This window comes from Moschus berezovskii, chromosome 19 (genome assembly GCF_049115385.1).
Source record: "Moschus berezovskii isolate FMDL1 chromosome 19, NW_MosBer_1.0, whole genome shotgun sequence".
Lineage (NCBI taxonomy): Eukaryota > Metazoa > Chordata > Mammalia > Artiodactyla > Moschidae > Moschus > Moschus berezovskii.
Window position 1 is genome coordinate 21,310,263 of NC_142478.1, and position 14,790 is coordinate 21,325,052.

General features: G+C 47.7%; 1 protein-coding gene across 4 annotated transcripts in view; it reads left to right on the plus strand.

Annotated features, from left to right (window-relative positions):
- Positions 1 to 370: 370 nt before the first annotated feature.
- SETD7 (SET domain containing 7, histone lysine methyltransferase) overlaps positions 371 to 14,790 on the plus strand; it is a 53,012-nt gene continuing 38,592 nt past the window's right edge. Inside the window, exons 1-3 of one of the 4 annotated variants that reach the window (XM_055405793.2) lie at positions 376 to 690; positions 1,688 to 1,820; positions 11,081 to 11,210. In XM_055405793.2, coding sequence (XP_055261768.1) covers positions 1,781 to 1,820; positions 11,081 to 11,210 — 170 coding nt within the window. In that variant the 5' untranslated portion in view covers positions 376 to 690; positions 1,688 to 1,780. The other 3 variants (XM_055405791.2, XM_055405792.2, XM_088828020.1) reach the window with 3 other exon arrangements.

Sequence of the window (14,790 nt, forward strand, 5' to 3'; positions counted from 1 at the left end):
TTATCTCCTAGGGGAGGAATCCAAGCTGTGAAAAGGTGGCCTGCCCAGGCCCTTCTGCAGATGAGCATCACCGGGACACACCCTTCTTAACCCCTGGCTCAGGGCCCTTCCCTCTCTTTCTCAGTCAAAACGGACTGAAATTTCTGGCAGTGCTGAGACAAATGTTCCTAACATTGTGCTCTTTTTCACAGAATAAAAACTAAGTTTAAGAAGAAACACGGTACTCGATTAAAAAAAAAAAAACCTGGCATTTACGCACATAGCCCCAAAGCAAGGCGTGGTCTCCCGGGTACTGGAAGTACTCCGAAATCCGCAAAGTCCCATTCGTGGCTCAGAAAACAAAAGAGAACAACTTTCTCCGCTCCCTCCTCCCCTCTCCCAACCCTCACCCGCTCCGTGCAGTAGCTGTTCCTGGCAGACGCCCAAAGCGGCACCCGGTAATTCCACGGTACATTGTGTACATTTGCATCCATTTAACCAGCTATTTACAGCCGCCCTTTACCGCCACCTGTAAGAGGCAACGCCGTAATGACACTTAAGTGGCGGGGCCGGGGAGCGGGGGCCCCGTGATGTTCTCCACTTCCAGAGCAGGAATCTGTGAAGGGCTGGCGCTTGGAGAAACCAGGAGACGGCTGGGGACATCGCACGTCCTGGGCGGGAGGCGACTGGAGGAGGCGCGCCAGACGGAGGGTCCTTCCTCGGAGCTCCACTCGGTGGCTCCTTTTCCGTTCCCACCACCGCGAGGACGGACCTGCCGGGCCTTCCGCGCGGCTTATTTCCTGCCTGATAAAGAGCCCGCTGCCATTTGGATTTGCTGGAGCTCTGAATCACTCGAGACGAGACGCCTGATGGTCCCGAGGAGGGTGGGGAGGCGGCGCGCTAGGGTGGGAGCCGCAGTCCGGCGGCATCCGGGCTGGAGGTCACCCCCGGCGCCTGGGAAACCTGCTCGCGGATGTGATGCGGCGACGCGGGGACACCTGCGCTCCCGTGCGTGCCGCACTCGTGCAGCTCCGGGTGGCAAACGGGATGAAGCAGGGGCGAGGGCGAGAGGAAGTTGAGGCGCTGGAGGAGGATCAGGAACGCTGCCTTAGCTTGCCCGGCTCTTCGGAGGCTGTCCCGAGGAGCCGCGGCGGGGCGGGGAGGGGTGCTGCGGCTGGCGGGCCCTGAACGCGGACTTCCAAGCGGTCCCGGGCACAGTTGGAGGTCGAGCGCTCTGAGCCTTCCCCGCCCCCAAGGGGGGCTACCCGGAGGTCCCAAGTGCCGCGAGGAGCGCGCCCAGCCTCGCAGAAGCAAAAGCTAAACCCGCGATGGGCCGGGGGAATGGCGGGGTGGGGTGCAGGGCCAGCGCGGACCGGGAGCGCCTTTCGTTTTAAGGAGCCTTACTTCTGGGAAGGGACAGGGAACTGTCAATCAGCGAGGGAGGGAGCGCACCGGCGCTGGGTGATGTCAGCGGATCAGCTGCTCGATAACAAAGAGGGGGTATTACAGGAGAAAGTTGCAGCGGCGGCGGCGGCGGCGGCCACGGCGGCATCCCGGAGCCCGGGAGGCAAGGGGGCAAGGGGGCGAAGGGAGGAGGGCCGGCTGCCGACGGAGCAGCTTAAGGCCAAGGGATTGAAAGGGCTGTAGGGGGAGGCAGTGCGAGCCAGCCCCGACTGCTCCTCCTCTTCCTCCTCCTCCAAACTCGCAGGGTTCAGCCCCAGCGCTCGCTCAGCCGCCGGGAGCACCCGGAGGGACGAGAGGCAGCCGCGCGGCCCCGAGCTGGGTAGGGTCCCCAGCCGCCATGGATAGCGACGATGAGATGGTGGAGGAGGCGGTGGAAGGTACAAGCATCTCTGCGGGGCCCCGGGAGGAGGCGCCGGAGGGGGCACGGGACGCGGAAGGAGTGGCGGGCTGCGACCGGCGCGGCTGCGGGCCCCCAGCGGCCGCCACTGTCCCCTACGCGGGTGGCCGAGTTCGCGCAGGGGCCGGACGGCCACGGCCACGCCACCGGGAGCGCGCGCTGAGCGGCTGGGCGCAGGCCGGGAACGGGGCTCCGCGGGGCCGGGGTCCCCGGAAGGGGTCAGGAGAGGGGCACGGCTGCTCCATCGTGCCCGGCCACCGCCTGCATCCGCCCTCGGAGTTGCAAACCGTGCCCCGCACTCCGGCCTTCCCCCTTTCGGGAAAGGGAGATGGAGGTGCGCAGGAGGGCAGACCCCCCCGCACCCCCCTCGCCGCCGCTGGCAATCTCAGCAGAGCAATCCCGAGCCCCTCTCCCGGCGCCTGCCCTTTCGTTCGGCTTGCCGCTGAGACCCGCGGTGACCGCGGTCGCGTCCGGGTCCGTCCCCCGGCGCAGCGCACAGGGCTGGACCAGGCACGTGGCAGCCGTGGCTCGGGCGGTCGCTCCTCCGAAAAGATGAAATCATTGCAGGGCCGGGGACAAGGCTCCCGACCCGGGGCTTGAACGCACGCCGACCCGGCCTCCGCTGCCCCGGGGCGCACTCGGCCACACCGCCCCTCCCCCTTCCTGCCTCCCCGGCGGGCGCCGCCGCCGCCACGCTGTGCAGGCGCCCCGCACGCCCGGACCCGAATTGCTGGGTGACACTTAACTTTCTGAATTCCATGCAGTTGGCTGTGGGTGATATCACCGCCTCTGTGTCGCGTTTCTCCGCCCCTTCGCTTCCAGCGCCCCTCCCCCGACTTTTCTCGCCACTTTGTTTTGCTGAGTTTCTCCACCTCTTTTTTTTTTTTTTTTTTTTGGCTAGTTCTAAAAAAACGAGGTGGGGACGTTATACAATCTAGTTGTTTGTATCGTGAGACGTTATGATTTTGTAACAATGAATACTGGAAAATACACGTTAGCATTATTTATTTCTATGATTCTACCCGAGACTGTACGTCGTGATGTTTTGCAGTGTTGCGTGGTATTATTCCAGAATATTTTAACCAAACAGCTAAGTAAACATTTTTTAGCTTTTGGTTGAATCTGCTTTCTATCTAATTTGTATAAACAAGTTCTTAGAAATGGTAAAGAAAGACAAAGTGTCTAGGCTTACAGATGCATGAGAATGCAGTTACTGCTACTTTGGGAGGAAAAAAAATCAATCTTTATATCAACATAATTGACTCCGTTTGCAGTGCTCTCAAGGTCTTAGGGAGAGATAAGTTGCATAATATTTTTGAATTCTCTAAAATCTGTCTTCATCTAACTGTTGAAACTTATTTCTTTATTATGATTCAAGGAGTGTTGGTTTTGTTTTAAATTCACAATGCCCTGAACTATTTCCCTCTAATAAGTAAAGCCAATGCTGGGACTTCCTGGGGACCAAAGACTTTGATTGGTAATCTTCTTTAAACTTAAATTATTGACTACGTGTGCCTTTGTGTTATGAAAGATAATTGAAAAATGCTACTCTCAAATTGTTAGGACTTGCTCTCATTCTTTGAAGTTCACTTTGACTCGTAAAAATAATGCAAACCCTTGATCACAGGCAGTGCTCCCAAGGTTCAACTACCTGACCCTTTGAAGCTGTTTGGAAACCTAAGGCTCAGTTGTCCACAGTCCCAGGCTCCTTGCAGAATGTGAACAAGCAGCTTTTGAGATTGCTCAGTGGGTGGAAGCAGAGAAACTTCTTTATATAAGCAAGGAACTTTCTGTTATATAGAGTGTGAGGGTATGTTCATGTACATTATTATCCAAAGTCAGAATATACTTGAGACGGGTCACTATTTAATACTTAAGCCGGCACCACTGGCTTAAACCTTGAATGTCTGGAGCAATCCAGGACACATGGTTACTCAGTAATACCAACAGTAAACAAAGTAACACAGAGTCTTTAAGTCCTTAGAGGCACACAAGGCTCAGGCTCACACAGTGTCTAGATCATGAATGTGTAAAAGTAGGCTTTTTTCCAGCCATTCCTGGCCTTTTAAAGTGCTGTCTGTAATAGTGTCAACATCTAATACCTGCACAGGGGACTGGTAAAAGGCTAGTCTGAGAATCTGGGTGTTGAAGTACCAGCTACCCTACCTCTGTCCGTATACAGAGTGTGTATTCTCTGTAGTTTCATTGTCTTAGCTATCATTATTGCTGTAATTATTTAGTTCTTACTATGTGCAGGCTCTGTGCTAAGTGTTTCACAATACACATTAGGCATTCAGTCTCATCATGTGGGTACTCATATTATCCTAATTTTACAGAGGAGGAAACTGAGGCTTAGAGAAGTTAAGAACTGATCCAAGGAACCTCAGCCATGGAGGACAGGCTTGGATCCCAGAACCCTGCTCCACCATACTACTTTGTCTCCCTGTGTGTGTGTGTTAATTGCTCAGTCATGTCTGACTCTTGGCAACCCCACGGGCTGTAGCCTGCCAGGCTCCTCTGTCCATGGAATTCTCCAGGCAAGAATACTGGAGTGGATTGCCATTCGTTTCTCCAGATCGTCTCCCTACACCCTTCTTATTTTTTATTTCTTAATGAGTCAGTCACATATAGGAAACCGCTGGTAGCTGAGTTTGAAAGCAACAGTTAAATGTTGTGTCAGTGTCATTCTTGATAAGTGTCACTCTTTAGAGGCTGGTTCTGAAAGAGATCAGTGACTTTCAGAAAAAAATATATTTGGGGAAAGAGAATTTAACTTATGGCCTCTGCTACTAACATCCTTTTTCTTCCTCCTTAGAAATTTACTCTGGGTAAGAAACTGGTCTCTTCAGGACTTAAGCTTGAGTGTTGATTGTCACATCATGTATCTTTTGGTTACCTCTCTGTTAGGGTGGAACTGTAACTTGGTTGGAGTTCTAAGCTCTGGTGGAGGAATCCCTGAGGGCAGATGGCTGGAGGGGAGGGAGTTTCTGTTTATGATGTTGGCTGTGCTTCCTTGGGAAGGCAGCTCTGGGCCTCAGCAGGCCTGCAAACATCACCTGAGCTCCCGCTGTGGTTTTTATTCTTTTATATTATTATTATTATTTTAAAGGTTTTCTTGGCTGCACTGCACAGCATGCAGGATCTTAGTTCCTACAAGGGATCAAATCCATGCCCTTGGCATTGGAAGCGCAGAGTCTCAACCACTGGATGGCCAAGGAAGTCCCCTTGCTATGGCTTTTTTTCTTTGAGGCTCATTGCTTCAGCGAAGGGTGATGTTTAGCTTTGGGAATAGAATTTTTTATTACATCTATTTCTTTGCCTAACAGTAGACACAAAGATGAATACAAGGTAGTCCCTAATATAATTTGAAATAAATATACCATATCTAATCAGATGAGTGATGGTGGTTGAGAGGAAGTAGAAATTGCATACAGCTTGTGAAAGTAGTTGGGGAAGGAATTCCCCGAAGAGTTGGCGTGGAATTGAGTCCAGTTGAGAGAGGCACTTTGTGAGTAAAGAGAGGTGTGGAATGAAGCAACAATTCACAGGGAAAAAGAAAACAAATGACCAACAAGCATTTGAAAAGAAACAACTTCACTAAATAAATACAAATGCAAATGCTGAGATAAAGGTTTTCTCTAATTAGGTTGGCAAAATTCAATAAGACTAATATCATCCTGCAAAGAAGGGGACACTCTTATGTATGATTCACTAGTGTCATCAAGGAATTTCAGCTAATCAAATATTAACCCAGGTTCACCAAAGCATAAAGAAGAAAAGAAAAGAGAGAGGGGGAGAGTGGAATTATTGCAGGCACATTCAGAGACGAACCGCTGGCTTCTACTATAACGGAGGGTCGAGGAGGAGAAAAGTGGAGGGTGACACAGGGAACGGAGTCTTGTCACAGGCCCAGACCGTGAACCATCCTGGAGGCTCTTTAGAGCTCAGAATGGAAGGATGGGGGCTCTGCTCTGGGAGGATGAACAGGCAGTGGGGAGCAGGTGACACGATCATCTAGAAGGCTCTTTGAAGTAGCAGTTATGAGGGCAGGAAAAATCAGACAGGCCTGGAGGAGAAAAGAAAGGGGAAAGGGCAGCATCACTAGAACGAAGAAGCCAGAATGGAAACAAGGATCTCCGTGTTTCACTGCCCCAGTCCCCTCAAACAGTAAGAGGATTTTTCCCCCTTAAAATATATTTATTTATTTTTAATTGACTGATGATTGCCTTACAATATTGGTTTGATTTCCGCCATACATCAAAAGGAATTAGCCATCGGTGTACACATATGCCCTCCGTCTTAAACCTCCCGCCCACCTCCCACCCTTTCGCACCCCTCTAGGTCATGACAGAGCCCAGGTTTGAGTTCCCTGAGTCATACAGCGAATTTCCACTTGCTGTCTGTCTTAACATATGTTAATGTATGTGCTTCCACGCTGTGTGTGTGTGCTTAGTCACTCAGTCGTGTCCGATTGTTTTCGACCCCATGGACTTGTAGCCTTCCAGGCTCCTCTGTCCACGGAATTCTCCAGGCAAGAATATTGCAGTGGGTTGCCATGCCCTCTTTCTGGGGATCTTCCTGATCCAGGGATGGAACCCAGGTCTCCCACATTGCTGGTGGATTCTTTACCGTCTGAGCCACCATGGAAGCCCCATGCTTCCACGCTGCTGCTGCTAAGTCACTTCAGTATTAAGAGTATTTTTAACTGTCCTTCTAATCACTTTTCCTACCTGTCTCTAATAAGACTACTGATGCTCTGAACTTAGGAAAAATACAAGCGAGGTGTTCTGGCAACACCCTTTGTGTGTGGGCCTCACATTAAAACTATGACCCTCACAACTAATAACTGAGCTCTTGCAAAGGATGACTTTCAAAAATCAAATTGTGTTTTTAACCACAAGCATAAGTGCTTCATCATGAAGGCACATTCTTGCACTAAACAGAATAAGATTGCCTTTTTTATGATTATTACCTTTTTAAAAATAATTCTGTTCTACAAAACCAACAATGCATGTAAGGGTCTCTGGTTCTGAGAGGAACACACACTCATACACACACACACACACACACACTCAGATCTCCTGTGAGTAAGCCTGAGGCTGTAAGCAGCAGAGTGTCTGATCCAGAGGGAATTTCCTCTGCTGAGAGGAACCATCACTGCACAGAATACAGCCCTCCCTCTCCTCAGGTTAAGGAAAAAGAACTCTGAGGGAACCCGAGGGGAAAAAAATTGAACTTTCTATCTGTTCAGTAGATAATGATCTTGAGAACAAAGTGAAAAAGTAGATTTGTGAGACGGTTCCTTTTTTCCCCCTTTCTCTAACTTCTGTCAATATTTGAACACCGTGCTGCAGACAGATACACGACACAAGAGCTGGGCCAGCTCTCCCAACACACGACCATCATTCGAGTGGGTCTTCCTTGTTTGGGTCTGGTGCTCAACCTCTGTTGAGTGGGAACTGGCCTGGAAGGCTGTTGGCTGACTTGGCACATTGCACAGACTGACCTCCATCCAAGCAGGCAGGACTAGTGTTGCTCTTTGCATTGGGTAACACGTGGAAGAGACAGGCATATGCCGTCAGGATATGCTGGTGCTGTGAGAACTCTTAACTATGAAGGCTTCTTCCGTTTCTCTGCCTGGGACCTGAGATCACCTCTCTGTAGAGGTCACTTCTTCTGCCATCGGCAGGAAGGGATACCCTGCCAGCTTGCTCTTATCCCAGGATTGAGAGATTGGGGGAAGGAGTTCTTGGCATCCATTAGCTCATTCAGGGTAGCTGTTAATGTGCTTCTTGGGCAATAGGGATGACTTTCTCATCTGTAAGGCTGGAATTTGAGGGATGGTTGTGAGGTTTAATTTAGATAATAGGAAATTACATAACTCCATGCCTGATGCATAGTAGGTATACAGATGTTTTTTTTTCTTCTCTGTATTTCAGTCCCCCTCTCCATTAAATTGACTTACTGGCAAGATAAATATTACATGATCTTATTGTCCAAATGGCTTTGGAACAAGAGTTGTACCAGCAGCTCCCCTGTAGCACTAAGCTGGTAGGAGATATGCGGCCACAGCAACCCCGTCTCTCCTCTTCCTGACATTTCTCTTCTTGGAAAGTCTCTTAGTTGTTATTGTTTTGGCTGTGGGTGTTGTTTTAAACATAAAGTTCTGCTGCCAGAAACACCACCCCAGGCTATTAAATATTCAGGATTTTCTCTCCTTCTCATTGATCCTGGTCATTGATCACATCGTCCTGCTTTTGGAAGAATGAGAACAGACAAGCCAACCAGAGGACCCTGCTGTGATCTGATAGAAGGCAATTTCAGAGATTTCTCCCAGCACACAACATGAACACCTTTGGAAAGGCAGTAAAGCGTCACCCGTCCCAGCCTTCTGCCTAAACACGTGGTGTAACCAGAAACACGGCCGTCATTCAGCAGCTCTTCTGTTCCTTTCTCCCTGGAGACTAGGAAGGTGTTGGGGCTTCTCTTCACTGGCCTGTAAAGAAGCAAGCATCCTCCATGGAGCGGGGTTGATGTCACCACTTTCATCTCAGTAGGATTCAGTGCTGTCCCTCAAGTGTTTTTATTGTGTTCTGTGATGCTTCCAATCTTCTCTAATATCTCAGTGTTGCTGCTGAGGGTGCACCTGCAGTGTTTTGTTCAGAAACAGGACAGGACCACTGCAAACTGAGGAAAGGTGGAAATGAATTTACACTGGTTTTTTCCCCCTTAGTGTTCACATTTATCATAATACTTCTCTTGATCCAAAGTGGAATAGGGACTTCCCCAGTGGTCCAGTGACTCTGTGCTCCCAATACAGGGGGCCCAGGTTTGATCCTTGGTCAGGGAACTATTACTAGACCCCATATTCTACAACTAAGACCCAGCATGGCCAAATAAATTTTTAAAATATATTTTAAAACAAAAAAAATGAGGCAGAATCACTAATTTCATCAAACATTAGTTTTATAAAGTCTGAAATATGTGAACTGTTTTCTATGGAGAAAGCATTTTCAACAGATTAGTAGGTACCTTAATATAAGGCTAAAATGGTTATTCTAATAGTTATACCTAAATCAAAAGTGGGGTGCTACATTCGTAGGAATGCTAACAGCTAAATTTAATTTGATCTGAGCAACATTTGATTAAAAAAAGCTTTTAACTATATGCTGAGTGGGTTTTTTATGAAAAAAGAAAAAGATTTAATTTATTTCAATGAGAAAAATGTCATCAGTAGATATTTAGAAAATAATTGTCCAAATTATTTTATATAATTCAAGTGAATCATGTCACATAGAGTTTTTGGTTTTTGAGCAAGGAAGCAAATGTGGCCTAGTTCCCTCCTAACCATTAACTTTCTGGCCCTTGGTGAAAACAAAATTGTGTTAAGAGAAAAGGATCCTTGTTGATTGTGATTTATTTAAGTAGCCATGTTTTCTTGTGATATATTCAAGGTAATTCATTCTATACAGAATGAGATATAGCAATAAAACAGTCTTTGTACGTTTGCATTTTATGTTTATGTAATCAATAATACAAATAAACAGGTTTTTTGTTCTTCATAAGAGTGATTGCTTACTATCCCTTCTAAGGGATGATACTCTTTTATCACTTAAGAAGAAATTATTTTAGGAGAGTAAAGCATTCATTGTGGTGTTATGGTCTGTGTTCCTTTTTTTTTTAATGTCTGTGAGCCATCTGGAAGCCATATTTAAGTGTTTAATGTCCCTGCATTGCACAGTATTTAATTATTTTATACCTTTTCATCCATGACTCAGGTCATTAACCCAGGAAAAAGTCAGCAGATTAACTACTACCTTCATTTTCAACCCACCTCTAAAAATTAGCTCAGCAAAATGACTGGGGAGACACCAAGGAGGTGACTGCTGGGTTTTGTGAAATATGTGGATAATAATAAGAAACCTAAATGTTGACTGGAAACATAAATATTAAAATATACCAATTGGTGACGTGAGAAGAACCAGTAATTTAAAGATCACAGTGTAATCATGACTACTGATGTTCAAAATCACTGCTTAAATGGTCATGTGGATACTTCTGGCTACACTAAAGCACAAACCCTCAGAACCCAATGGGCAGAAGGTATATGACAAGGTTATTACTGAACATTGAAAGCTGAAAGATTTTTATAAAATAAAGCAGTAAGTTCAATGTTAAACTTAAATTCAAGCTTAAAAGCACTCTGAGTTCGTATGTTTGTACAATGAGGTGCGGATGTTAGGGCAGTTGTAGAGGTGGGTCGAGCTCTTGTTGTCAGAAGGTAACAAAAAGCAGGGGGGTTTTCAGAGGGTTCCTGGCCAGCAGAGCTCCACATCAGACCATATCAGTTCAGTTCAGTCGCTCAGTCATGTCCGACTCTTTGCGACCCCATGAACCACAGCACGCCAGGCCTCCCTGTCCATCACCAACTCCTGGAGTCCACCCAAACCCTGGTCTATTGAGTCGGTGATGCCATCCAACCATCTCATCCTCTGTCGTCCCCTTCTTCTCCTGCCCTTAATCTTTCCCAGCATCAGGTCTTTTCAAATGAGTCAGCTCTTCACATCAGGTGGCTAAAGTATTAGAGTTTCAGCTTCAACATCAGTCCTTCTAATGAACACCCAGGACTGATCTCCTTTATGATGGACTGGTTGGATGTCCTTGCAGTCCAAGGGACTCTCAAGAGTCTTCTCCAACACCACAGTTCAAAAGCATCAATTCTTCGGCGATCAGCTTTCTTTATAGTCCAATTCTCACATCCATGCATGACCACTGGAAAAACCATAGCCATATAATGATGGATAAAATTGTATTGTGCTTGGTTCTAGAACCACATCACATATTGCCAAGACCGTGTGCCACATTTCAGTTAAGCTTGACCGTTCAGGGGCATTAATTCCAAACCTGAGGAGTACCGTGTGGTTTGGTACTGAGTCAATTGAAACTCACTCTGCAGATGTTATTATTGAGAATAACTTTCAGTCCCTAGTAAAATATGAGTGTGGTTTGGGTTCCTATTCTTACATGTGTCTAAGGTGCTCTATCGTGGACCCGTCCTTTTGAAAGAGTATCTGAGTGGAATTGATGGTGCTGAAGCAGGCAGAGAAAGCTTGGCATTCGCCCTTCCCTGAGCAGGGAAGGGACCCCAGGAAGGCACTTGCTGGCAGCATCTAAGCACAGACCTGATGGTGGGGCAGCAGGGAAGATTTTAAGGTTTGCCTTGTGCTTCCCTTTCCCCAGGGCACCTGGACGACGATGGATTACCACACGGCTTCTGCACAGTCACCTACTCCTCCACGGACAGATTCGAGGGCAACTTCATTCACGGAGAAAAGAATGGACGGGGCAAGTTCTTCTTCTTTGATGGCAGGTAGCACTCACGGTTTTGTTTTGTTTCGTTTTGGAGGTAGGATGGTGGTGGTTGGTGGTTTAGTGGCTAAGTCGTGTCTGACTCTTGCGATCCCATGGACTATAGCCTGTCAGGCTCCTCTGTCCATGGGTTTCCCCAGGCTTAAGAATACTGGAGTGGGTTACCATTTCCTTCTCCAGGGGATCTTCCCGACCCAGGAAACAAACCTGGGTCTCCTGCACTTCGGGCAGATGATTTACCAACTGAGCTATGAGGGAAGCCCCAGGGGGGTAGGAGGTAGGTACCAAGTTATTTGGAAGAATGAGATGAATGAGAATTTCAGTATTTTAGTACAATTTATGGGCTTCCCTGATGGCTCAGAGGTTAACATGTCTGCCTCCAATGCGGGAGACCCGGGTTCGATCCCTGGGTCAGGAAGATCCCCTGGAGAAGGAAATGGTAACCCACTCCAGTATTCTTGCCTGGAGAATCCCATGGATGGAGAAGCCTGGTAGGCTACAGTCCACGGGGTCGCAAAGATTCGGACACGACTGAGCGACAGAACAGAACAGAACAGTACAATTTATAGAAAAGGTCAGGGTAAGCCCAACATGAATGTACTACTTTGGGGCCCAGGAAATTCACCCCCTGTTACAGAACTCAAGTGGCCTGCACACAGTAAAGCCAGTCTGCTGACACCAGGTGGTGGTGAAGGAAAGTGTTTAGTGCAAGGCACCAAGCAAGGAGTCCAGGGCTGCCTGTTACACTCCTGTACAGGTTTCAGGAAAGCAGTTTTAAAGACAAGGTAAGGGCGGGGCATTCCAGGCTATAGAATGAGCTTGGGTACAATTCTCTGATTGACGGTGAGGTAACGGGCTGGTGTCACGGGGGTTAGCTTTACCAGCCCACAGGCGCCAGTAAGTCTGGGGGCTACTCGCTCATGGTCATCAAGTGGTCAATTTCTTCCATTTGGTGAGGGATTTAGCATCTGTAAGTCAACTTGGGGAATGTGATCAGTACTGTTATCTAGTACTTCAGAGGGAAGCTACAGTAGAGGATATGAAGGAGGGGTCCATCCCAGGAAGATCCCGTAGGGTCCTGCTTGGTTACCCCCCAACCATGGCTATGGCCTGAGACTCAGCTCTGCCATCATCACCTCCGAGGGTGTACTTGTCAAAGACACCCTCTGCCGTGCCAGATTCAGGGGCCCTCATCTTGCACAAGGTGGTGGGTCTTTGATGGATTTCACCTGCTTGTTCAGGTAAGGCGTCTCCATAAAGTTACACAAGTGGGGATCGTTCTTTGTCAGGGACCAGTGTGTGCAATCCCAGTAGTGACTGATCCACGCTCTTTTTCGAGTGTAATGCACACTTACTCCGTTGCATTCAGCCCATTCTTAGACATCATGGTCCAGTTTCTTGATTTCCTGAAAGAAGCTTCAGCCACGCCATTGTTCCTACAGCTTCATCATTTTCTCAGCGTATTCTCTCTCCTCCTGAGATTAGTCAAGAGAATATTTAGCAGAGGTCTTCAAAGACCCATCATCACGGTTCACGCAGTAAGACCGGTGAACATAGAAGGGGCACAGCTCCAGGCCCAGTGCTGTGAACACTTGTCTTTGGGGTGACTAGACATTGCATGTGATACCTTAATGCTGACATTGTAATAATGTTTCCTAAGTTCTCCCTCTAGTTAAAATATTTTTCACAGCAGGATTCTTTTACTTTGCGTTCACCTCCTGTATGAGAACACCATGAGGCATAAGTTCTTCACCCTCTCAAGATAGGTGGGAATAGCTAGGACTGTTCTCTTTCAAAAGAGATGGGTTACACAGGCCCAGCTTGTCAGTAGTGACTTTTAAGCCATGTCATCTTCAGAAATGAAGAGTGTCTGAGTGAATTTCTCCAGCAATTAGAGGAATTCAGAGGCGCGGAAGAACCGGCTCTTTTCATACCACTTGACTGAGTAATACAGAAATGGATTTTTTTTGAGTGCATGTAGCATCTAGTTCCCTGAACAGGGATCCAACCCATGTCCCCCTGAGTGGAAGCACAGAGTCCTAACCACTGGACTTCTAGGGAAGACCCCAGAAATGGATTTAGCTAAAGCAGATTATAGAATTCTGTGGGACAAGATGCTGAAAGCTCAGCTTCTCCGTACACCGGTGCTGAATCAAATCTTGGAGACAGGATTTTGGGTGAATTAGGAAAAAGTAGCTTTATTGCTTTGCCAGGCAGACAGGAACACAGCGGGCTAATGCCCTCAAAACCAAGTGTCCCAGCTTGGGAAAGACAGTGACAAGTTTTATAGTAATTGTTCAAAGAGGGTGTGACCAACTCATGGATATTCTTCTGATGGGTTGGCAGTGAGATAAGTAGGAGTCCATATGGTCAACCTTCAGGTCCAACTGGTCTGGGGTCTACATGCTTGTGGGCAGCATACCGTCATTAATCACTAACTTCTCCCACCTGGAGGGGGTTTCAGTCTTGCAGAATGGCTCGAAGATATTGTCTGTCACCTGTATCTGTTGATGGGAAAATAGGACCTTGCCCCAAGGCTGCTCTGGACTGTTTCTCCCTGGTCTTGCACTCCTCCCTTCCCTAATTAACAACTGCTTGAATCTGCCCCTTGAAACTCAGGGGAGGTCATGGAGGCTGAATGAAGGTTGTTGCCTGTAATCAAAGAAATGGGAGCACAGAAAGGCCTTCTGCCCAGGAGCCCCACAGGGTCCTGCTCAGTATCAGACATAGCACCACTTGCTAAATTCTTGCCATCGGTAATAAGCTGAAGCTGCCACAAACCTTGAAATTCCTTCAGGAGAGAAACTGTCTAAGCTGATAGCTGAAGGGTGATCATAGACACTGGCTTGTGACCCAGCATCTCATCCCTTTCCTGTAGATGGACTGAGTTGCTTTTAAAAAAATATATTAATACGTCTTCAGGCTCTCAATTATCTGAAATAAGGAGGGGTGAGGAAAACAATAAGGAGAAGGCGATAGCACCCTACTCCGGTACTGTTGCCTGGAAAATCCCATGGACGGAGGAGCCTGGTAGGCTTCAGTCCATGGGGTCGCGAAGAGTTGGACATGACTGAGCGACTTCACCTTCACTTTTCACTTTAATGCATTGGAGAAGGAAATGGCAACCCACTCCAGTGTTCTTGCCTGGAGAATCCCAGGGACGGGGGAGCCTGGTGGGCTGCCGTCTCTGGGGTCACACAGAGTCGGACACGACTGAAGTGACTTAGCGGCAGGAAAGCAATAAAAGCCTTAGAGAACTTTTGTAAACTTTTAATTCCAACCTTCTCTTTCCCATTGTCCCCAACCCCACACTCAACTTCATTTTAGCAGAAACTGGCTTCCAAACTATTGATGTTAATCAGTATTCTGCTTCCTTTTTTCTGCCCTGTGGGTACCCAAGGCCTGCAGTGGCCTCTTACTGGATTTGATATCAGTGCTTTCCTCTCTCACAACCCCGTTAAGCCATCCAGAGGGAGATTTTTCCTGCCTCATTTCCACAGTTTATTTATAACTCTTTTTTAGGAAAGTGTCACTATTTACCTCATGCAGTTATTCTTTTATTCATTCAACAAATATACATT